The sequence below is a fragment of the Dama dama genome, chromosome 1 (genome assembly GCF_033118175.1).
Source record: "Dama dama isolate Ldn47 chromosome 1, ASM3311817v1, whole genome shotgun sequence".
NCBI classification, from domain to species: domain Eukaryota; kingdom Metazoa; phylum Chordata; class Mammalia; order Artiodactyla; family Cervidae; genus Dama; species Dama dama.
Genome location: NC_083681.1, coordinates 38,888,774 through 38,913,514, shown reverse-complemented (window position 1 = coordinate 38,913,514; position 24,741 = coordinate 38,888,774). Strand labels below are relative to the sequence as shown.

Sequence of the window (24,741 nt, the reverse complement as noted above, 5' to 3'; positions counted from 1 at the left end):
CTGGTGATCTATTTCACATACAGTAATATCCATGTTTCAGTGCTATTCTCTCAGATCATCCCACCCTCGCCTTTTCCCACAGAGTCCAAAAGTCTCTTCTTTATATCTGTGTCTCTTTTTCTGTCTCGCATACAGGGTCATCATTACTTTCAAGGACCTCAAGCCTACAAGTGCCCCCCTCTCTCTCTCCTGTAACAACAGTTTCTCTTGTTGTATGGGATGATATCCTCCTCCATGCAAACTTGCCCTAATGTCACTCATCTTCTAAGGAATAGTCGCATGTGCTTCCTGCTACCGGTGTTTTACTTGATCTCTCCCTCCCAGTTGAGGGTCTTTTTGAAAAGGGCTGTCTGGGCTTGCTGGCTCCACTGTATTTCCTTAAGTGAAGTGAAAGTCACTTGATCGCGTCCAACTCTTTGCGACTCCACGGACTATACTGTTCATGCAATTCTTCAAGCCAGAGTACTGGAGTGGGTAGCCTTTCCCTTCTCCAGGGGATCTTCCCAACCCAAGGATCAAACCCAGGTCTCCCACATTGCAGGCAGATTCTTCACCAGCTGAGCCAGCAGGGAAGCCCAAGAATACTGGAGTGGGTAGCCTATCCCTTCTCCAGGGGAATCTTCCTGACCCAGGAATCGAACCAGGGTCTCCTGCACTGCAGGCAGATTCTTTACCAACTGAGCTATGAGGGAAGCCCTTTCTTCAGTTGAATTTCTGGGAGGGACCAGACGGGCAGCGGTGGCAGCAGTGAGCGAGTACAGAGCTGGCTGCCGCCGGGGGCTCTAGAGTACCTGGGGGCAGGGAGCGGGGGCAGTGCTCTGAAGAGGCCCTGGGGGCAGGTTCTAGTACCCTCCTGTCCCTCTGGCTGTTCCCTCTCTGGCTCTTCCTACCCTCTTGTCTATCTCCACTCACTGCCCAGGTTCTCTGCTTCTTGACTTTGACAAGCATCTATACACTCACTTCAGTTCAGTTCAGTCCTGTCCAACTCTTTGTGACCCCATGGACTGCAGCACGCCAGGCTTCCTTGTCCATCACAAATTCCCAGAGCTTACTCAAGCTCATGCCCATCGAGTCAGTGATGCCATCCAGCCACCTCATCCTCTGTCGTCCCCTTCTCCTCCTGCCCCCAATCCCTCCCAGCATCAGGGTCTTTTCCAGTGAGTCTATTCTTCGCATCAGGTGGCCAAAGTACTGGAGTTTCAGCTTCAGCATCAGTCCTTCCAATGAATATTCAGGACTGGTTTCCTTTAGGATTGACTGCTTGGATCTCCTCACAGTCCAAGGGACTCTCGAAAGTCTTCTCTACCGGGATCGGGTAGAGAGGGAGGTGGGAGGGAGGACCGGGATGGGGAATACATGTAAATCCATGGCTGATTCATGTCAATGTATGACAAAAACCACTACAATATTGTAAAGTAATTAGCCTCCAACTAATAAAAATAAACGAAAAAAAAAAAAAAAAGTCTTCTCTAGCACCACAGTTCAAAAGTATCAATTCTTCAGTGCTCAGCTTTCTTTATAGTCCAACTCTCACACCCATACATGACTACTGGAAAAACCACAGCTTTGGCCAGACAGACCTTTGTTGGCAAAGTGTCTCTGCTTTTTAATATGCTGTCTAGGTTGGTCATAGCTTTTCTTTTGAGGAGCAGGCGTCTTTTAATTTCATGGCTGCAGTCATCATCTGCAGTGATTTTGGAACCAAAAAAACTAGAGTCAGCCACTGTTTCCACTGTTTCCCCATCTATTTGCCATGAAGTTATGGGACTGGATGCCATGGTCTTAGTTTTCTGATTGTTGAGTTTTAAGCCAACTTTTTCACTCTCGTCTTTCACTTTCAACAAGAGGCTCTTTAGTTCTTCTTTGCTTTCTGCCATAAGGGTGGTGTCATCTGAATATCTAGGTTATTGATATTTCTCCTGACAATCTTGATTCCAGCTTGTGCTTCATCCAGCCTGGCATTTCACATGATGTACTCTGCATATAAGTTAAATAAGCAGGGTGACAATATACAGCCTTGACGTACTCCTTTCCCGATTTGCAACCAGTCTGTTGTTTCATGTCCAGTTCTAACATATCCAGTTGCTTCTTGACCTGAATACAAATTTCTCAGGTGGCAGGTCAGGTGGTCTAGTATTCCCATCTCTTTCAGAATTTTCCACAGTTTATTGTGGTCCACACAGTCGAAGGCTTTGGCATAGTCAATAAAGCAGAAGTAGATGTTTTTCTGGAACTCTCTTGCTTTTTCAATAATCCAACAGATGTTGGCAAGTTGATCTCTGGTTCTGCTGCCTTTTCTAAATCCAGCTTGAACATCTGGAAGTTCACGGTTCTTGTACTGTTGAAGCCTGGCTTAGAGAATTTTGAGCATTACTTTACTAGCGTGTGAGATGAGTGCAATTGTGCAGTAGTTTGAGCATTCTTTGGCATTGCCTTTCTTTGGGATTGGAATGAAAACTGACCTTTTCCAGTCCTGTGGCCCCTGCTGCATTTTCCAAATTTGCTGGCATATTGAGTGCAGCACTTTTACAGCATCATCTTTCAGGATTTGAAATAGCTCAACTGGAATTCCATCACCTCCACCTGCTTTGTTCATAGGGATTCTTCCTAAGGCTCACTTGACTTCACATTCCAAGATGTCTGGCTCTAGGTGAGTGATCACACCATCATGGTTATCTGGGTCATGAAGGGTTTTTTTGTCTAGTTCTTCTATGTATTCTTGCCACCTCTTCTTAATATCTTCTGCTTCTGTTAGGTCCATACCATTTCTTTCCTTTATTGTGCCCATCTTTGCATGAACTGTTCCCTTGGTATCTCTCATTTTCTTGAAGAGATCTCTAGTCTTTCCCATTCTATTCTTTTCCTCTATTTCTTTGCACTGATAACTGAAGAAGGCTTTCTTATCTCTCCTTGCTATTCTTTGGAACTCTGCATTCAGGTGGGTATATCTTTCCTTTTCTCCTTTGCCTTTAGCTTCTCTTCTTTTCTCAGCTATTTGTAAGGCCTCATCAGAGAGCTTTTTGCATTTCTTTTTCTTGGGGATGGTCTTGATCCCTGCCTCCTGTACAATGTCACAAACCTCCTCCATAGTTCTTCAGGTACTCTATCAGATCTAATCCCTTGAATCTATTTGTCACTTCCACTGTATAATCATAAGGGATTTGATTTAGGTCATACCTGAATGGCCTGGTGGTTTTCCCAACTTTCTTTAATTTAAGTCTGAATTTGACAATAAGGAGTTCATGGTCTGAGCCACAGTCCGCTCCCGGTCTTGTTTTTGCTGACTGTATAGAGTTTCTCCATCTTTGGCTGCAAAGGATATAATCAGTCTGATTTCAGTATTGACATTTGGTGATATCCATGTGTTGTCTTCTCTTGGTGTTGTTGGAAGAGGGTGTTTGCTATGACCAGTGTGTTCTCTTGACCAAACCCTGTTAGACTTTGCCCTGCTTTGTTTTGTACTCCAAGGCCAAATTCGCCTGTTACTCCAGGTATCTCTTGACTTCCTACTTTTGCATGCCAGTCTCTGGCAGCAGTGTGGGTCTGCAGTGGCCTGCTGCAGGGTCGGGGGCACTGATTGGGGCAGTGTGTGCAGCCAGTCTTTTGTAGGATGTTGCCGTTATCTTCATTACCTCCACCATAGTTTGGCTTCAGGTCAAACAACAGGGAGGGAATACAGCCCCACCCATCAACAGAAAATTGGATTAAAGATTTACTGAACATGGCCCTGCCCATCAGAACAAGACCCAGTTTCCCACTCAGTCTCTCCCATCAGGAAGCTTCCATAAACCTCTTATCCTTATCCATCAGAGGGCAGACAGAATGAAAACCACAGTCACAGAAAACTAATCAAACTGATCACATGGACCACAGCCTTGTCTAACTCTATGAAACTATGATCCATGCCGTGTAGGGCCACCCAAGATGGACAGGTCATGGTGAAGAGTTCTGACAAAACGTGGTCTACTGGAGAAGGGAATGGCAAACCTCTTCAGTATTCTTGCCTTGAGAACCCCATGAACAGTATGAAAAGGCAAAAAGAAAGGACACTGAAAGATGAACTCCCCAGGTTGGTAGGTGTCCAATATGCTACTGGAGAAGAGTGGAGAAATAACTCCAGAAAGAATGAAGAGACGGAGTCAAAGCAAAAACAATACCCAGTTGTGAATGTGACGAGTGACGGAAGTCTGATGCTGTAAAGTACAATATTGCATACAAACCTGGAATGTTAGGTCCATGAATCAAGACAAATTGGAAGTAGTCAAACAGGAGATGGCAGGAGTGAACATCGACATTTTAGGAATCAGTGAAGTAAAGTGTACTGGAATGGGTGGATTTAACTCTGATGACCATTATATCTACTACTGTGGGCAAGAATCCCTTAGAAGAAATGAAGTAGCCCTCATAGTCAACAAAAGAGTCTGAAAGGCAGTCCTTGGATGCAATCTCAAAAACGACAGAATGATCTCTGTTCATTTCCAAGGCAAACCATTCAGTATCACAGTAATCCAAGTCTATGACCAACCAGTAATGCTGAAGAAGCTGAAGTTGAACAGTTCTATGATGACTTACAAGACCTTCTAGAACTAACACCTATACACTAAAGACCTTCAAATTCACCTCCTGCCTGGACTACTCCATTGAACCCCAGCCTCATGTATCCAACTGCCTACATGACACCTCCACTCAGTCATCCTTGACCCCTCTTTGTTTTACACCCCATGTCCAATCCACCAGCAGATCCTATTGCTTCTCCCTTTAAAATAATGTCTTGCATCTGACATCTTCCCACCCCTGCCATTGCCTTCTCATGATCCCGTGTCACCTGACCGGCCTCCCTGGATCCTGCCTGCCCTCCTACAGTTTACTCCCCCACCATAGTCAGCAGAATCCTCGCTGTCTACTCAGAAGCCCTGCAGCAGCATCCGAGCCCCACAGCACTCACAAGGGTGCCCCTAAGAACCCCTGAGAGGGCAGTGAAGGCCAGAGGCTTCCTCTAGCTTGTCGTTAATTAATTGATTAATTAACTAATCCATTATTCCTTCTTAATCATCCCCTGTATCGCTCCCCAGACCAGGCCAGTGCTGGGGACACAGAGGGGAACACAGTCCAGCCCCTGCCCTCATAATGGCTCCCAGGACTAGACGGGAACTGTCTTCAGAGGAAGGTGGGGAGGGGGAGACAGGGAAGAGGAGCAAGGGATGTCAAATGCTGCACCTTTAAGACACCCCCCCTGCCCCACCGGCAGGGCTAGAGTCAAGGCCCTTACAGGTGCTGGCTGGGCTCTTCCTCCCTCCCTGGCTCCAGCCCGACTTCCTTGGAGCCCCCGCCTGTTGGGAGCAGACAGGCCCCATCTACCCTTTCAGCTCCCTGTTGAATCGGAGGAGAGGCAGACTTCCATAATCCTAAAGGATACATGAAAGTCCAAAAGGGAGGTTAAGCCAGGACTGGCATTTTGGTCACCAAAGAACAAGCTGAATTGATGCCTGTGGTAACAGAGGCACACGGAAGGCTGGCCTCTCCCCCAGGTCATGGGGTGATGTCCATCCTAAGCTTACACCTGCCAGAGACAGGTGTGGGTGCACGGGCAGTGGGCAGGCCCAGGCAGCTCTCTCTGATGGGCCCTTCCTCTCCTGTGTCAGAAATGCCAAGCTGCTTTCACAAAACCATCTTGCGGGAAAATTATTATCTACGGGCATTATGCAATTTTCCCATCGGCATTACAGGCTGTGTTTGAAAAGAAATAAAAAGAAATTGAATTTGAAATGCTTCTGTGAAACCACATCACCTTCTTGCAGGTCTGTTAATGGGCTTCAGATACCTTCTCTGGCTTTGAAATAGCTGATCAGACAGTAGCTTGTGATGGCAGCAGCTTCTGGGGTGCAAGGTGGGCTCTCGGCACTCATGAACAGTCAGCCCAGGTCACTGGGGTGCCTGTCGGAGGCAGACTCAGAATCTTGAGGCTGACTGCGGGTCCTAAGGAGGCCCTATCCCTTCCTCTTCCTCTTATCAGTGCCAGGTCTCTGGTTGGCACTCTCCACAGCTCACCCAGTGCCCACCAGCTCAGTGCCCACGTCCATTGGTGTCACTTTACTCAGCTCTGGCTCCACCCTGTGCCATAGAGTCCTGGGACTCAAAAAGACACCAGACACTTCCTCAACACAGCCTCTCATTCAAACAGCAAAGACTGGGACTTTCCTAGTGGTCCAGAGGTTAAGACTTCTCTTCCAGTGCAGGAGATGTGGGTTCGATCCCTGGTTGGGGAGCTAAAAATCCCACTTGTCTTGTGCCCCCCAAAAAACCGAAACAAAACAGAAACAACATTGTAACAAACTCAATGAAGACCTTAAAAGTGGTCCACATAAAAAAAAAAAAATCTTAAAAAAAAAAAACAGCAAAGATTGATTGAGAATGCTCTAAACACTGATAGTACAGCAGTGAGTGGGCAGAACAGACATAGCCTTTGCCCACAAAAAATGCCTATTCTAGTAGGGGAAGATCCATGGTAAAAAGTAAGAAAGCAAAACGCATGGGATACTGTGTGCGTTAAGTCACTTCAGTCATGTCAAACTCTTTGCAACCCTATGAATTGTAGCCTGCCAGGCTCCTCTGTCCATGGGGATTCTCCAGGCAAGAATACTGGAGTGGGTTGCCATGCCCTCCTCTAGGGGATCTTAGTATACCAGATGGTGGCAAATGTTATGGAGAAAAGACAATCAGATAAAGTGAGAGCAGTGTGACAGATTGAGGAAGGGGCAGGGAATTGCTATTTTGAATAGTGTGGTCAGCAGAGGCCTCACTGAGAAGGTGACATTTGAGCAAAGACCTGGAGGAGACAGAGGAATGAGTGCTCTAGTATCTAAGAGGACATCTCCCCAGGCATCTCCCCAGGGAACTGCAAGTGCTAAGTATGCCTAGCATGTCTGAGGAGATGTCCAGGTAGCTGGAACAAAGTGAGCAAGAGGGGGAGTAATAAAAGAGGAAGCTAGTGAGGTAAGAGGGAGGCCGAGCAGATTATGAGGGGCCATGGCCCAAGTCCCCATTTCCTGTGCAATGTGATGCCATTAGAGGATTTTGACCAGAGAAATGGCATCATGCAGCTATTGCGTGAAGAAGAGCCTGGAGGAGGGTGAGGGAAGAGGCAGAGAGACCAGCCAGGAAGCCGTTGCAACACATTTAATCCCAGCTAATGATGATGCCACGTGGTTTGGACCACGATGGGGCCAGGGCCACAGGGAGGTGCATTCCAGCCCCTGCTCCAACAACGGTTACACACAGTTGTTGGCTCAGAAATGCGTTTTAGAAGAGCAGTTGACAGACGTGCTGAAGGATCGGATGTGGAGTTGAGAGAAGCACCAAGGTTGATAAACTAAAAGGATGGCTTTGCCATTTAATGGGATGTTTACAATGAGAGAAGCCAGATTTGGGGAGGAGGGCATCTTTCCTGGTGGCTCAGACAGTAAAGAATATGCCTGCAATGCAGGAGACCTGGGTTTGCTGCCTGGGTGAGGAAGATCTCCTGGAGAAGGGAATGGCTACCCACTCCGGTATTCTGGCCTAGAGAATCCATGGACAGAGGAGCCTGGTGGGCTATTGTCCACAGCATCACAAAAGAATTGGACACAACTGAGTGACTAACATACACACAGGTTTAAGGAGGGGCAGATCAGGACCTTGGTCTCAGACACGCTGAATTTGAGACACCAGTTCAACATCCAGATGAAAGTGTTAGGCAGTTGGTATACAAGCTGGAGTTCAGAGGCGGGGATGAGGTGAAGATGACAGTCTAGGAGTCTTCAGTATATACATAACTCACATTTTAAAGCATGGAACAAGAGAAATCGCTAAGGCAGTGTGGATAGAAAAGAGAAGAGCACTGAGAGCTTGAATCCAGGGAGACTTCAGTGTTTGGAGAAAGATGAAGAGGGTCAGCATGGGAGACTGAGAAGGAATGAGGTGAGGAGAAAATGAAGAGGCAGCAGGTGCTAGACCAGAAAGTGTTTCAAGGCGGAGGGAGTGACCAGCTGGGTAAGATGGTCATGGAAGCTACAAGCTGGGCACTGGCCCTTGGCAGGGGGAGAGGTGAGTCTCACTTCCTGTGAGAAAGGGGGACCGTTTGCCTGCCTTCCTCAGAGGACTACTGTACGGCCCACAGGAGACCACGGGCAAACTGGAGAGCACCGCTGAATGTGAGCTGTCTGTTTTTATTTATGACCCACTAAACCCAGAATCTGTTGAAATGATGGGAGGACATGTTAAGCACAATTGATTTTAAAGATGCTTCTGGCTCCATTATCACCTCATAAAAAGGCTCATTTCCTGCTGCTCCTCACGAGGACACTCACGCAAGGATGAAAAAGTCCCCCTCAGAGGTGGAAGCCATCAGGACTGATATTTTTTATGGGTGGTTAGTGGAAATTCTGGGAAAGGGTAGAAGCAAATAATGGAGCCAAACACTGCTCACGGGTCTTTATGCAAGATGACAGGTGCCACCCTTCCACAGGGAATCGGGTGACCCTGTGCCTCACAGCAAGGGCTCCGTGGAGAAAACAATCAACAAGGGGCAGCCACGGTCTCACTGAAAAACAAGCAAAATGAGGGGGGGGGGGTGGTGAGAGGGAGCTGGAGAGAAGGAATCATGAGGGAAAGTGGAAAGAGCGTGAGCTTTGGAGTCAGGCATGTCTGTATAGGAACCATGATTACTGGATGGCCTTTACAAGCCACTTGACCTCTCTGGCCCTCAGTTTCCTCATCTGCAGAAGGAAATGGTAGCGATTCCCAAAGGTTTTCCTAAGAAGCAAACCAATACATGGGGAAACACCTTTAGGGACATTGGCTTCCCTTCCCTTTAGTAGCAGCAGTGTCTCTCCAACTCAAGGACACTGTCCTCCCCCCTCTTTGGCAGAACCAGTTCTCAGGACAGCATTAACATGAACAGTATTGTGAAACTGTTTGAGAATCCTTCCGCCTCCACCCCCACCCATGAAGCTGCAATTTTCAGCACTCAGGGTAAGTTAGGACATGCCCTGAAGGACAGCAGAAACTCGGTGGGGGTGAGGAGAGGGAGGAATGTGGGGGGGCAAGAGGCAGGTGTGGGGTCTCGTCCAAGAGAGCCTCCCCCTCCTGCCCCCTCCACCTGGGTTCACAGGCCGACAAACGTGGTCTCCAGAGTCAGGCTGAGGTTTGAACTCTAGACCTGCCATTGACTAACCTGTACCTAATTTGGCCAAAGAAATGTGTTTCTGAGGATTAAAAAGTATATACCTTCCTTGTGGATGTGTTCTAAGAATTTAATGAGATACTGCGTGCTAAAGTTGCTTCAGTCATGTCTGAGTCTTTGCAACCCCATAGACAGACAGTAGCCTGCCAGGCTCCTCTGTCCATGGGGTTCTCCAGGCATGAATACTGGACTGGGTTGCCATTTCCTTCTCCAGGGAACAAGATTCTAGATATCGGGTAATTAGCAAGGTGCCTAGCACCTAGAAACTAGATTACTGTTGTTGTTGTTTCTACTTGTTTCGGTTCCTCCTCTGTGACATGGATTGCACCCCGTTTCTCTTCTTGCTGATCTAGGGCAGGACCTGCGATGGTGAGGAAGTTTAGCCTCCTTGCTGCCCGGAGCATAGAGGGCCTTAGAATGAAGAAGCAGGTTGTAGTTCAGGACTGGGGGACAAAGGCAAAAGACAGGAAGGGATAGGAACAGAGAGGAGGTGAAGAGTGACGCAGGGTGGAGGGGAGAGCCTTGCCTGTTGCTGTGAGCACGGCTGAGACGACCGAGCTTTCCTGCCTCCGGAGCTGTCTCTGGAGGGCATGGAAGGTCAGTGCGGGCTAAGGTTTGTTCAGACACCTGCCCTGGGCGCCCAGACTCACGTTCTGCCTCTCTGCTCTGCTCAGACTTGACGTTTCTTGATGTCCACGTGATTTGTGCCTCTGACCTGTACCAGACCTGTTTCCACACCGCACAAAACCGCCCCCCCTTCTCCAAACCTGACCTCAGCCCCTGGCCTGATTTAGGCTGTGTGATTCCCATTTGGTTCATGCAGATGGAAGTGTGAGCACAGCTGTAAGACCATCACAATATGTTTACAAAAGCAAAATGAAAGAAAGCATCCCTGTGAAGGTGGACATGCGTACCCTGTCCTTTCTTGGAGGACTTTTATTTTAATTGGCAGAGTTCTGAGAAAGTGCTAACATCATGCAGATGAGGTGTGAACTGTGAGTGCCCTGAAATACTTTGTTTGAAAATGGTCCTGTGGGAGATGGATAAGGGCTGTAAGGATTCTTGAAAGATCCTTTCTGGGCCTTAGAGACTTGTTAAAGGAGTTTTTCATTTAAGTCTGAAGTTTGGGTTGCTTGCTCTGAATTTAGGTCCTTCAGTCTTCAGAATGTAAAATACCTGGTGCCCAATGCCCCCATCCAAGGCTCACCCAGCGACACGAACCTTTGAATAAGGGGACACTCTCCTGAGGCTCCACGGCTTTGCAGCTGTCAATGGGCACTCCATTCTCTGTACTCAGGCGGTACAAATCGTTTCGTATACCAGCATGGCCTAAATGTGAATAAGAATAGGGATTTATCTTGTGGTCCAGTGGCTAAGACTTCTCACTACCAATGCAGGGGACCCAGGTTTGATCCCTGATCAGGGAACTAGATCCTGCATGTTGCAACTAAGACCCAGTGTAGTCAAATAAATAAAAATAAATATTTTTTAACTAAATAAAAAAAGAATAAGAATAGTAACTAGTATTGATGCTAATACAGGCACAGGGTTAGCACATTACTTGAATTATGTCATTTTGTTCCATGCAGCAGATACACTTTTTAACCCAACATTTCAGAGATGAGAAAGCTAAAGGAAGTCAGAGTCTCACTAAAGGACTCAGAGCTAGTCATGGTGCAGTCAGGGTTTGAATTCAGGTATAATAACTCGGGCTTATGTCCACAACCACGATACTTTCCTGCCTGCTGGACTAGTAAAGATGAAAAAGATTGATAGTATCCAGCATGCCCAAAGTTGTAAAAACATTGGCACACACACATACTTGAAGATCTATCAGTTGATACAGACATTTGGAGGACAGTTTGGTAGGTGCCACCAAAATTGTCAATTGGCTTCATTGTTTGATCATTCTTGGGAATTTATGACATAGGAACTTAAAAACAAAGAAGTACATTCACAAGTGTTCAATAGAGCATCATGTATAGAAACAAATATCCACCAATAATGCCAGTTAAATAAGAGAACATCCATGCTATAGAATTCTACACATACATTAAAAAAAAATGGTGTGGCTTTGCTTTTTCACCAATTTACTAAATATCCACAGCACTTGGATTTGGCCGTGAACAAGCCAGACTCTCTCCAATCCTGAAGAGCTTCGGTTCTACTTTAAGAAAAATATTTAAGGACTTCCCTGGTGACACAGTGGCTAAGACTCTGCACTCCCGATGCAGGCAGCCCAGGTTCAATCCCTGGCCAGGGAAATAGATCTCATATGCCACAACTAAGACCAGGTGCAGCAAAATAAATAAATGAAATAAAAATTTTTTTAAAAAAAAGAAAGAAAAATGTTTAGTTTCTCAAATACATTTTTCCAGACGGTTCCTGAACTCTTATTTCATTGGATAACACAAACAGTCATGCAGATGGTATGTAACCATGAGATGAAACAATTGACAGGAAGAAGCTGTTCTAAGGCCTACACAGGTGGACAACCATCCTTGGAGCCTCCATGGCTCTAAAAGATACAGATGGAATGCTAGTACCATAAATAAACACTCATGGAGAGCCTCAACAATTTCTGAGTTATATACTACAAAATCCTTGGAGCCTCCATGGCTCTAAAAGATACAGATGGAATGCCAGTACCATAAATAAACACTCATGGAGAGCCTCAACAATTTCTGAGTTATATACTACAAAGGCAAAATCAATATGTCATTAGTTGCAACTTGACGACCAAGGTTTCATTGTAATACAGGGTATGTCTGCAGGGCCAGCCAGCTAACCTAGTGGCCCCTTAACTCCACCCACATTGATTTTTTTTTTTAATTTTTATTTATTTGGTTGCACTGGGTCTTCCTTACTGCATGTGGGCTTTCTCTAGTTATGGGGAGCGAGCGCTACTCATCGTTGCAGTGCGCAGGCTTCCCATTGCGGTGGCTTCTTGTTGCAGAGCACAGGCTGTAGGCGCGAGGGCTTCAGTTGTGGTAGCTTGTGGGCCCTAGAACACACAGGCTCTAGCAGTTGTAGGGCTCCGCAGCATGTGGGATCTTCCCGGATCAGGGATCAAACCCAAGTCCCCTGCACTGGCAGGCAGATTCTTATCCACTGCACCACCAGGGAAGTCCCTGCTTTTTTTAGTCAAGTATTTCTTCAAGGGCAAAAGGACTGTCATCAGACGGTATCTCATGACTTGGATCTCATGCTTGGATTTCTTTTTTCTTAGTCTTGACCTGGCTTACCCTAATTTGAGGATCTCAAACGCTCTCAAAATCAACAAAAGGAAAGCTCTGATGCCATAGGTACCGACAAGGAAAGTTTTTCATGATATGATAGTAAGGGGAAAATGTAAAAATCATGGTGCAGAATGAGATTTCAATATGATGCAGTTTTTGTGGGAAAGGTTGTATCTAATGTTCATGAACACACACACAAGCACGTTGTACCTAAGTATAGTAAAAGATCTGGGATGATATGTACCACACTGTAACATTCTGGAGAGGGAGGTGGCAGAAGGCAGGATAGTTGCTAGAGTGGAATGCTCAGCATTTACACTGTGCTTCTGTGATTCTAAATTTTCCCACAAAAAGCATGTATTATTCTGAAATTAAAAATCAAAGAAAAAAGCTAGATGATGCAGGCCATGTAGGCAAAACTTGGGAATTAAGAAATCACCATGGATTCGGCAGCAGGTAGAGGACGTGGTCAGGGTGGCCATGGTTGCTGGGCTGGTGCGGAGACTCCTTGAGCAGGTCTGGTCTGCTGAGGAGGCAGTTCCCCCAGACCACACCGGCCACACTTGCAGGTGTGTTCATGAGGCTATAAATCAAGGTATGGAAGAGGAGACGGAAAGAGCTGGGAAGGCATTTTTACTTGGGGAAGAAGTTGCCCTATACGATGGGGTTAGTTGAGGCCTGTGGAAAAAATATGGAGATAAGAGGATCATAGATACTCCCGTATCAGAGTCGGATTTTGCTGGAATTGCTGTAGGTGCAGTTCTGGCTGGGTTAAGGCCCATTTGTGAATTTATGCCCTTCAGTTTCTCTATGCAAGTCATTTGCCAGGTTATAAACTCAGCTACCAAGGCCTATTACACGTCAGGAGGCCTTCAGCCGGTGCCCTTAGTCTTCAGGGAGCCCAGTGGAGCCCCAGCAGGCGTAGCTGCCCAATACTCACAGTGCTTTGCTGCCTGATATGAGCACTTCCCAGGCTTAAAGGTGGTCAGTCCCTGGAATTTAGAGGATGCAAAAGGATTTATTAAATCTGCCATTCAAAGTAAGTCCAGTGGTGGTGCTGGAGGTGAATTGATGTATTAAGTTCCTTTTGAACTTCCCCAGGAGCTCAGTCAAAAGATTATATGATCCCTATAGGAAAAGCCAAAATAGAAAGGCAAGGTACACATGCAACCATAGTTTCTCATTCAAGACCTGTCGGCCACTGCTTAGAAGCTCAACAGTGCTATCTAAAGAGGAACTTGAATATGAGCTGATAAATTTGCAAACCATCAGACCAATGGACATTAAACAATAGAAACCAGTGTCATGAAGACCAGTCACCTTGTTATTGTGGAAGGAGGCTGGTCACAGTTGGCAGTAAGAGCTGAAATCTGCGCCAGGGTGAGGGAGGGTCCTGTGTTCAATTTCCTGGATGTTCCTACAGTTTGTGTCACCGCCACTGATGTCCCTAGGCCTTATGCAGATTCTAGAAGACGACTCTACACCTCAGGTTAAAGACTTCATATTTACAATAAAGAAAACACTAAATATCTAGTTTGGACTTGAATTTCAGGTCATTGGAATTTACTTAAAATACTTGCTGACACTTCATCTGGACTGTCCTGTAAGAGCTTCTGATTTGTAAAATTATCTCTAAAAGCAACAACAGATGTTTTTGTACTGGGAAGAAGTTTAAATGTGTTTGTAGAAAAGCTCTCTACTCTCCTGCCTAAGTTCCACGCTCTTTTGGTCTGCTACAAGCAGCCAAGTTCTCTGAATAAGATTGATGTACAATTTTACCCTCTCGCTAGAAGGACAAGGTTTAAATGCAGCAGAGTCCTGATGAAAGATATATCCAAAAAAGGATAACTTAAATGTAAAAATAAAAGCATACAATCTATATTTGCTGTTAGACTGTTTTGATGAGGAATAAAGGAATTCCTACTTTTAAAGGAAAAAAGAAGTCAGCATGGAAGTTATGGGGCGCTGTTGCAGGGCTTAGGCAGGCAGTGAATGTGTTCAGTTTTGCACCGATGTGGAGGGTGGTCTGGGGAAAAGTAAGAAGATTGCTGGGGCAACCAGTGAGGAGACCGGACTTAAGAGATGCTAAGACTGTGAACACAGTGGATCTTGGAGCCTGGCAGCTGTGAGGGGGTAAGAGGTGGAGAGATGCAGGCAGCCAGGGGATGTGCTCAGTGGGGCTGCTGGAGAAACAGCCATATTCTGGGGGCAGCTGAAGAAGTCAGTGTGGGTCACGTACTAGCTGAACACAGGAAACCCCGATCATGGGGTTCAGCTCAGGCCTTCAGGAGACAGGTCACCTCTCACATGTGACTTCACGTCGGGCAGTTTCCCTCGGTCACTCAGCATATGTGTATTAGGAGTAACTGAGGGATACAGTGTCAACAAATAAAACAGGAGAAGTGTCAAATGCTCTTTTGGGACTTGGAAATGCTCTCCCTGCAGACCTGTGAGTGTGGGGATGTTTATGTATCCACAGAGTGTTTCTTTTGATCAAAAGGGGGGAAGCTTGAGCTCAGAGCAGGCTTCGTGCTTCTGAGGAGAGGGGTTACCCGGGGGGCCTCATCCACCCAGGATGGTCAGTAGGTGCCCAAGCCAAGCTGAGTTACTGTCCCCTCTAAAGCATCTCCCACCCACCCCCAACCCCTTCCCTGGCTGTGGACTAGGTGCTCCAAACCAGAGGCTCTTTATAATCTTTGGGCCTGAGCCTGGAGGCACCTCTGACCTCCTGATTGTATACAGTTCCCTCGGGGCTGTGGGATTTTCTGGGCATGGTACCCACCAACTAAGGAGAAGTTCACCAATTCATTCCAAATATGTGCTAGGTACCTACTGCCAGGAACAGCTCCAAGGACTGAGGCAGAGCTATGGGCAAGCACAGCCAGTCTCCACCCTCCTGAAACTCAGAGACTGTTCAGTGGGCATCAGAGCTCTTCCTGCCCTTGCCGGTGACATTCTGGGCTTTTCTGTGGAGCATGGGTGGTGCTGTCTGAGCACCGCTGGGCCCAGGCCGGGGGAAGGCAGGCTCTGGGATCAGCTGAATCTGCTCTGGGGAAACTCCCACCAGAGCTGAACTTGCGCACCTATGGATGCTTACACTTTGAAAAGCATACGGAAGCCCTCAGCCCCAGTGTGTTATTGAAAACACAGTGGGTAGGTAGAAGCTCCACAGCAGGTGAGGGTGTGGGGTGGACAACGTCACCATGCCAAAGCCGTCCTCTTCCCTAAGCCCAGCTCTCCTCACTAAATACCTGTGGTCCTGTTTTACAGAGCGACGAGGTCCTCACCGTCATCAAAGCCAAAGCTCAGTGGCCAGCCTGGCAGCCTCTCAACGTGTAAGTAGCAACAGGGCCCTGTGCAGCCCCGGTCCCGGCCTTGTACTTGGAGCTGCCTGCCTACTGGCCACCACGTGCCAGTCAGGTCGTACAAGTCAGTACAGCCTCTTAGGTGAGGTGCGCTGCCCGCTGCCCATGGGTACAGTAGCAAGTATTTCCACTCCTCAGGGAATGCGGGCTTGGTATCTGTGTCCCCCATGGCTTTACCACCACAGAGTACCCCGACATTGGAGGTGTTAAGAACACGGCTAACTTAAGACATCAGGGGGAGAATTCTGCACTAAGATATAAAATTGAGGGTCACCAGAGACATTACTTTGCCAACAAAGGTCCGTCTGATCAAGGCTATGGTTTTTCCAGTGGTCATGTATGGATGTGGGAGTTGGACTGTGAAGAAAGCTGAGTGCCGAAAAATTGATGCTTTTGAACTGTGGTGTTGGGGAAGACTCTTGAGAGTCCCTTGGACTGCAAGAAGATCCAACCAGTCCATCCTGAAGGAGATCAGTCCTGGGTGTTCATTAGAAGGACTGATGCTGAAGCTGAAACTCCAATACTTTGGCCACCTCATGCGAAGAGTTGACTCATTGGAAAAGACCCTGATGCTGGGAGGGATTGGGGGCAGGAGGAGAAGGGGATGACAGAGGGTGAGATGGTTGGATGGCATCACCGACTCGATGGGCATGAGTTTGAGTGAACTCCAGGAGTTGGTGATGGACAGGGAGGCCTGGTGTGCTGCGATTCATGGGGTCGCAAAGAGTCGGACGCGACTGAGCGACTGAACTGAACTGAACTGAAGGCGTGGGAAACAAACACCAAGGACATGGATAAAAGAGAGAGCAGGAGGATGAGAGTCAAGGGCTTGGAACAGAGTCCCAAGGGAGCTCTAACATTTAATGCTGAGGAGGACTTGCCTGCAAAGGAAGCAAAAACAGATTAGCAAGGAGATTAGGGAAGGAAACTTGGTATCAGGGAAATCAAGGAAAGAAAGCATTCAAAGAGAGAGTGGGGAATTCCTCGGTGGTCCAGCGGTTAGAACTCTATGTTTTCACTGCCGAGAGTGAAGGTTCATCCTCTGGTTGGGGAACTAAGATCCTGCAAGCCTTGCAATGTGGCCAAGAAAAAAAAAGAGAGAGAGAGAGAGAGTGACCGGCTGTGTCCAGGGTAGCTGAGAGATCAAGGAAGGTTGGAGCTGCACAATGCCCATTGGATTTATCAACATCATCAGTGACCTTACTGGGAATCTGTTCTGCTGAGTAATGGGGAGAGGGGACACAGCCTGGAACTGGGTGAAATGTGAACAGAAGGTGGGGTTATGGAATCAGTGAATGTAGGCAACTCTTCTGTGAAGTTTGCTGTGAAAGAAGAGAGACTGGGCAGGAGGCAGGAGGTCCAAGAGGATGAAAGAATCAATGGAGCTTTTTTTTTTAAGATGGAGGAGACTTACTGAAAACTTGAAAAAAATATTTGGGGGCACCTTCTCACCCTTCACCCACCCCTCAGACTTCTTGAGACCCTAGTGAAACAGGATTGATCCAAGGCAAACACTGATTTCCCGAACTCCCAAATCCTCTGCCCTTGGTGCTACCAGCTTGTGAAGGGAAAGGAATTTTCCTTCGGTTTTCCCATACCCCAGGCTCCCCTTTCCTCTTCCAAATCTCATTAGGAAGTCAAATTAGGAAGCCTACATGCAGCCAAGTTTTGCTTTGCAGAAACAGCCCTGCCCCTCCTTGTGAGCCTGCTCGATTGAGGTTAATGGGATTCCAGCCTCCCTCGGGCCAGTGGAAAGCTGGGGTGACCTACTTTGTGAGGTCCTGCCCGGCGAAACTGACTTGTTTTTCAATGATCTTCATCTTTATCCCCAGGACCACTTCTCAAAGGATAGCCATGAATGAACAAATTAGCTGCTGACTTGTTTAGCTCAATAAATCAAGCTGCAGCTCCAACAGCCCAGAGCACAGGTAGAAACAGGAAAGACAAATTCTGAGCAAAACGCATATCGTTCACGAGTTCCTCCAGTGCCGGAGTAGAAAATGCCCAGCCTTCCTACCAATTAATGCTGAATTTTCACCACCCAGTTGCTCCAGGTTAATCTGTTAGGAATTACTGAATCTTTTAAAGATAAGTTTTATTCCCTTATAATGCATCCTGTAAATCATCCCGTTAATTGTTCCCAGTCATTCTGTTTAATTAACATGTGTTTAGACAGATCTGTTTGTGAGAAAAATGAGAGGTTAAATAGAGACATGGTCATCACACTTTCCAAAAATCATGCCTCTGGAGGGTCTGTGCCCCCTTACTCATTTCAGTCATGGTTCCCAGGGGGCCAGACGCATCTTTTTCTCAGAGCTGGAAGTTTCAGAGCCCTCCAGTCTCCTGGAGAACCTGCCCAAGTCCATTGATTTCCTCAGGATTGTTAAAAAAGACTGGCTTTGAATCTGAGAAGCCAACAGTAGATCTAAATGGGCCAGATGGACCTGGAGCCCTAGATGCCTCCAGGTTATAAACAGTTTTCAAAGGTAGAAACCTCACTGAAACATTTCTCCACCCACACAGAACTTCAACTTAGTGAATGACTCTGGCGCCATCTAGTGTCAAGATTGAGTTTCTGCAACTTTGAAAGCTCTGTACTGGAGATCATTTGAAATGAACAGAAGGGACAAAAAATGCGACTTGAGTCTCACTGATTGTTTTTGTTCAGTCGCTAAGTCTGGTCCGACTCTTTGCGACCCCATGGACTGCAGCACTCCAGGATCCTCTGTCCTTCACTGTCTCCTGGAGTTTGCTCAAATTCATGTCCATTGAGTTGGTGATGCTATCTATCTCATCCTCTGCCGCTCCATTCTCCTCCTGCCTTCAGTCTTTCTCAGCAACATGGTCTTTTCCAATAAGTCAGCTCTTTGCATCAGGTGGCCAAGTATCAAAGCTTCAGCTTCAGCAACAGTCCTTCCAATGAATATTCAAGGTTGATTTCCTTTAGGATTGACTGGTTTGATCTCCTTGAATCCAAGGGACTCTCAAGAGTCTTCTCCAGCACCACAGGTCGAAAGCATCAGTTCTTCGGCGAGAGTCTAAATGATACAGATCCATAACTTAGATTAGTATAGTAAGTCTCTAGAAAGACCATAACAATCCTTAATTGGCTCTTTTCTTTTGTCGTGTTTTTGAAAGTTTTGTTTAGAAAAGCTGAATGAGAAGGAAATCTGCATTTACCAAGTCATAGTAGAATGCCAGTCATGATGATGAGCAGTTTCCTCACTAACAGCCCTGGGGTGGGTTCTGAGGGTGTTCGCATTTTGCAGATTAGTAACTGCAAAGTGAGCTGAAGTCAAAGCTGCTGCCACATCCGGCGGTTTCTTCCAGTCCCCTCTGTCCCTCCCCACACCATGCTGCCTCTCTGAATGTAAAAAGACAAAACATATCTCCATGCCTTCATTTTGTTTTCATTTTTCTGGTATAAATTATCTGTTTATAACTTTAATTTACTTATTAGAATCGTCAGGCTTTGTTTTTACAGATTTAGACTAGCTCTGTACATACTATGCTCATGTTTAGTGGCTCAGTCATGTCTGACTCTTTGCGACCCCATGGACTGTAGCCCACCAGGCTCCCCTGTCCATGGAATTCTCCAGGCAAGAATACTGGAGTGGGTTGCCATTCCCCTCTCCAGGGGACCTTCCCAACCCAGGGATCAAACCCACATCTCCTGCATTGGCAGGCAGGTTCTTTACCATTGCACCACCTGGGAAGTGTGTACGTACTATAGATATTAATATTTGTCAGTCACACTAGAGGGAGACATTTTTTTGCCAGCACATCATTCTTCAGTTCTATTTCAACACTGTTGTTTCCATTATGTAGATGTTTTTAATTGGTATATTATTCAATTAGTTACTTTTGTGATTTCTTTTATAGTTTCAAAGCTGAAAAAAAAATTGTTTCTCTAACAGATCAGAACACTTCTTTCCTATGATCTGGTTGTTTTCTACTTAACCCTGAGTTTTTGCTGTTTGGGGGAATTTGATGTGTGTGATATTAGATGTAAGTCTTACATATTTTTAAACTGCAATTAAGTTATCCCAACCCCATTTGCTGCACGATCTTTCCTCTCCCTCAGTTGTGTATGAGTCCTTATCTAAAGTTTCTGGAATCTTCACACTGGGTCACTGATTTATATTTCTGTTTTTCTATTTTATATTTAGATTTCATTTATTTATTTTTGGCCGCGCTGTGTCTCCGTTGCTGCATGCAGCCTTTCTCTGTTCGCAGTGAGCAGGCTTCTCACTGCGGTGGCTTCTCCTGTTACGGAGAACAGGCTCTCAGGTCCATGGGCTCTGTAGTTGTGGCACACAGGCATGAGGAATCTTCCCGAACCAGAGATCGAACTTGTGCCCCTTACACTGGCAGGCAGATTCTTAACCACTGGACCACCAGGGAAGTCTTTCTTATCCTGAATATTACACCATTTTAATTATCATGCTTTATAATATATTCTGATACATAGTATGGCCAGGACAACTCTCTTTGCCAGAAAAGTGATAAAAATTTAAATCCCAGATAGAAAAATAAGACCAAATTAACAAAACACTATGTATGGGAAGACATGGAATATAAGAAAAAATGAATTTTTATTATGAATTAAAGAATTCCAATCATATCTAGCAGTTCCTAAAGAAAACTCACATATATTTTTATTCTTTCATTACTTTGAACAGCATTTTTAATTATAAAGGTAATAAATACTTTGAGGTAATTTTCAAATTAGATCTGAAGGCCAAAGCAAGTGCAAAAGCACTATATTCATTTCCTAGATTAACTCATTTATTTCAAAAAACACCTGAGGAGAACCTACTGCATGCTAGGGTCTAGACCAGGCCCTGGGACACAGCTAACAGTACAGAAATGGTCCCTACTCTTTTGGAACCTAACAGGACAGAGAGAAATTAAAGAAGAAACTCCAAGGAAAGAGTGAGTTCAACATGTTCTGGGAAGGTACACCTAAGCAATTCAAGGTGAGGACAGGAAACATTTCCTCCAGAGCATGTCATGTAAGCAGAATGTAACTGAAGATATTAGAAAACCGTTCCCAGACTTTTAGACATTCAAATTTACCATATTACTCAATTACCATATTACTGGGTGTTTCATGCAGGGATTGGTTGCCCCAGAACTTCCTATCCCTTGAAACCTACCAAGGTCTGGAGGATACCTCACTCAGGTTACAGATCTGGCCAAAATGCACTAGCAGGAAATGATTTGTATACACCTTGTACAAAGCAGAAGGTTCTCAGATGGTTACATCCTTTAATAGGGCAGGGTGTCAGGGTGGTATGTCGGGTGAGGTTTGGTTTGTGTTGGTTTGGTTTCTCCAGCTCTGGATTTCTGGGCGGAGCTGTTTTGGTCCTCTGGGGGCTGTCATGATATAGTCGGGTACAGGATATGAAAGACTCACCTGATCCACAACCACATGCTCAGGGAGATGGGAAGGTAACAGGTGTAGTGGTTGGTCACTATGAAAATGGAAGAGGAGCCTCCCTCCGAGGCACTGCTGGACTCCCGAGGGGTCGAGATCCAAGCAGTCCCACTTTGCCCACATGCCCATGCTCTCTGCCAGCCAGACCCCAGACCGTGTCCTGTTAATCCCTAAATGAACAATACCACAGCTCCCCAGACTGCAATTCTTGTAGAAACCAAGTCTTTAAAGAAGCTGCGCAAAGCAATGACCTACATGCCAGAAAATGCACGCATGGGGAAAGGAAATGAGGTCCCCAATCTGTGCCTAACTAAACAGCTGACTGTGTAAGTGCGGCTTCAGCAGCCTAAAGGCTCCCTAACATAGCATCTCCTTTGAGCCTCACAGCATCACGGCAGGTGGGTAATGTCACAGGAGGAAGCCGAGGCTGGAAGAGTGAGTGAGTTAATCTAGTAAGTAGTGGAGCTTGTCATCACACATCCACTTGTTCAGCTGGCCCACTGGACAACTGGTACTGGGATTCTTGCCCTCAAGGGGCTCCTAGGCTAGTGGGGGCGAGCAAACAGTGAGGAAGATATTGCAACCAAAGGGTGCAGCCGAGACCTGCACAGAGTGTGTGCGAACACAGACCAAGGGTACTGGGCTCAGTGCAGGCATCAGAACAGCTCCTGGAAGAGGTTACTCAGAACCTGAGCTTGGAAGATGAGTAGACCACTGAGTCTCAAATTTGAGGCACATTAGAATCACTGAGAGGATTATTAAAACAAAATGCTGGGTCCTACCCTCCCCCCTCCCCAGATTCTCTAAGTAAATCTGGGGTGAGGCCCAGTTATTTGCATTTCCAACAAGTTCCAACACCGACGCTGCTGGTCCCAGACCACGCTCTGGGGAGGAGGTCCACCTCCTCAAAGCTCCACCGAAGAGGAGCTTTTCCAGCACAGGCAAGGGCACGTGGGACCTGATGCCAAAGCCAGGCTCAGGCCAGGCTCTTCCTCCACTCCGGTGCCTCCCCTCAACCTAGACTGGCATCAGGCTAAAATGTGAAGTGCATTCAGGAAGGCCTCCCTCCCCTGGCCTCTATTTTCTGGTCTCCATCTGACCCTTCAATGCTGCTTCACTCAGTAACATTTTGTCAGGTGCCAGGCATTGGGCCAAGGACTGGCTGTGAGTTTTCATTAAACACTCACAATAATCCTTTGGGGTAGATGTTAGGGGGAATCCCCATTCTGTAGACTGGGACACTGATGCACAGAAAGGTTTGGTCATTTCAAGGATACACAGCTCTAAGAGGTGGTGTGGGGTGTGCACCCAGGTTTCCCGCCTGCTCTGCTCATGGTCTGATCCCATCTGGCTTGCCCAGGGGACCCAGTTCCACCGAGCCCAGCCAGGCCTGGAGTCATCACTTTCAGGGGACAGGTGAGAGCAGCCAGAAGCAGCTGGTCCCAAACAGAGCAGCAGAGGGACGCCCCAAACAGCTGCCAGCCGGACTGAATAGACGAGCTGGTCCCCAGCCAAGGATTCCCCACGATCAGCAGCCTGGGAGGCGAGGGAGAGTCAGGCAGAGCTGCCTTCACACCGCGGCCTCACCAGCTGCGTCTCTGAGCTCATTAACTTCTGTTTGCCTTCTTTTCTACAAAATGAGATAATAAATCCCAAACCCACAGGAGTGTCATGAGGGGAAAAATAAAGCAGCGTAGCTGTGCCACCAAGTGTGCGCCGAGTGAGAGCATCTCTCCCACCACGCTTCTTGGTCTCATCCAGCTCTGGTCGCTCCTAGGACACCTTCTTGGGAACATGAGGGGGACGGTGGTTGAAGAAATGCCTCTCATGGCTTGGGGGTTGTCAGCCAAAGGTCTTTGGCTCTATAGCTGGGTCCTTGCTCACCCACTGGAGGAAACGGCCTGGGGACCAGCTGTGAGGTGATGGGTGAGCTCTGGTGCCAGGGCAGCGCCCTGCTCTAAGCAGCCTCTGGAGGGCAATGAGGCAGCAGGCTGGGGAGATGCCCCCTTGATGGCACAACGTAGCTCTAGAGAATGAAAGTGGAGGGAACTTAGAAACAGATGATGCAAAGAACACAGACCTCGAACTGAGATTGACTTGGGTTGTGGTCTCTGTTCTGCCACTTTACGACTTTGGCCAGGTCACATAACAAAACCCTCTGAGCCTCAGCTTTCCCATCCATAAGTTGGAGTCAATAATCCTTACCCCAGGTCTGCTCTGAGGCATCACTGAGAATGTCTAAGGAAAGGCTTGGGGCATCATCATGCAGTTTTTACCTGCCACGTTCACCACACATCCAGTGCAGCTGGGTGCACACGCAGCTTATAGTATTTGTTCATTCGTTTATTCAGAAACATCGGTTGAGCATCTACACTGTGCCAGGCACTGAAAATAAAGACATGAGGAAGGCAGACAGGATTCCTGCTATCCCAGAGCTTACACTCCAAAAAGAATGACAGTCAATAAACAGTTAAACAAATAAAATAGTAGTTAAGTGCTGAAGACACATTAAAACTGGTTAGGGCGGTAGCATATGGTTCCCTCCATGTGTGGCCAGTGGATGGGCTCGGAAAGAAACCAGCAATGGCCAAAGATGGAAACCAAGAATCCCCCTTCTCCCTCTCCCTCTCGTCCTTTAGCCGTTGTCTGCCCAGACGTCCCTCAGAGCGTTCACTCCCAGGGCCCCAAAGGTAATGGTCTCCGCATTTGTTTCCAGGAGAGCAGCACCCTCAGCTGAATTTTCAGTGGACAGGACGCGCCACTTGATGTCCTTCCTGACCATGATGGGCCCCAGCCCCGACTGGAACGTGGGCCTGTCTGCAGAGGACCTGTGCACCAAAGAGTGTGGCTGGGTCCAGAAGCTGGTGCAGGACCTGATTCCCTGGGATGCGGGCACCGACAGCGGGGTGACCTATGAGGTGTGTGTGTGCCTGGGGTGGGAGTGACAGACCTTCCTGAGTGCCTGCTCCCTGCCCGGCCCTATTCTGGGGGCCCTGGTCTCGGAGGTGAGGCTGGCTCATTCTCTGAGCCAGATGAACTCACGGTCCAGCAGGGGAGCCCAGCAGGGTCCCATCGTCATGTACTCACAAGCTGTGTGACGCGGGCTCTGGGAAGTGCCTGTCCAGACGGTCAGGACACAGGGAGGGGGTCTGCTAAAGAGAGTTCAGAGATAAGTGAAGGAATGGCAGGCAACAGGCACAGAGGCTGAGAGAGAGAGAGAAGGGGGAACAGAAGGAAGATGATGTTCATTAAGCTGGACCAGATTCCCAAGGCCTCCAGACGGCCAGGCTAAGGAGTTTGGATTCTCCCATGAATGTCAATATTTTTCAGAGATGGCCAGCACACCAACTGCATCAAAATCTGGAGCCATCAGAAAACTAGGGGTAAAACAATCTAGAACAGATGTTGGTAAACTGTGGTTTGGAGCTAAACCTGGAGCTTTGGAATCCGGCCTCCATATTTTGATCCCATGTTGTC

General features: G+C 47.2%; 1 protein-coding gene and 1 pseudogene across 1 annotated transcript in view; both read left to right on the top strand.

Moving 5' to 3' along the window:
* The window catches only part of SPON1 (spondin 1), a 301,416-nt gene that overhangs the window by 263,880 nt on the left and 12,795 nt on the right, over nt 1–24,741 (top strand). Inside the window, exons 7-8 of the mRNA XM_061147291.1 lie at nt 15,730–15,794; nt 23,981–24,182. Of these exons, the coding sequence (XP_061003274.1) occupies nt 15,730–15,794; nt 23,981–24,182 (267 nt within the window). The remainder of the gene's footprint in view (nt 1–15,729; nt 15,795–23,980; nt 24,183–24,741) is intronic.
* On the top strand, nt 7,968–13,531 carry LOC133064523 (pyruvate dehydrogenase E1 component subunit beta, mitochondrial-like; annotated as a pseudogene).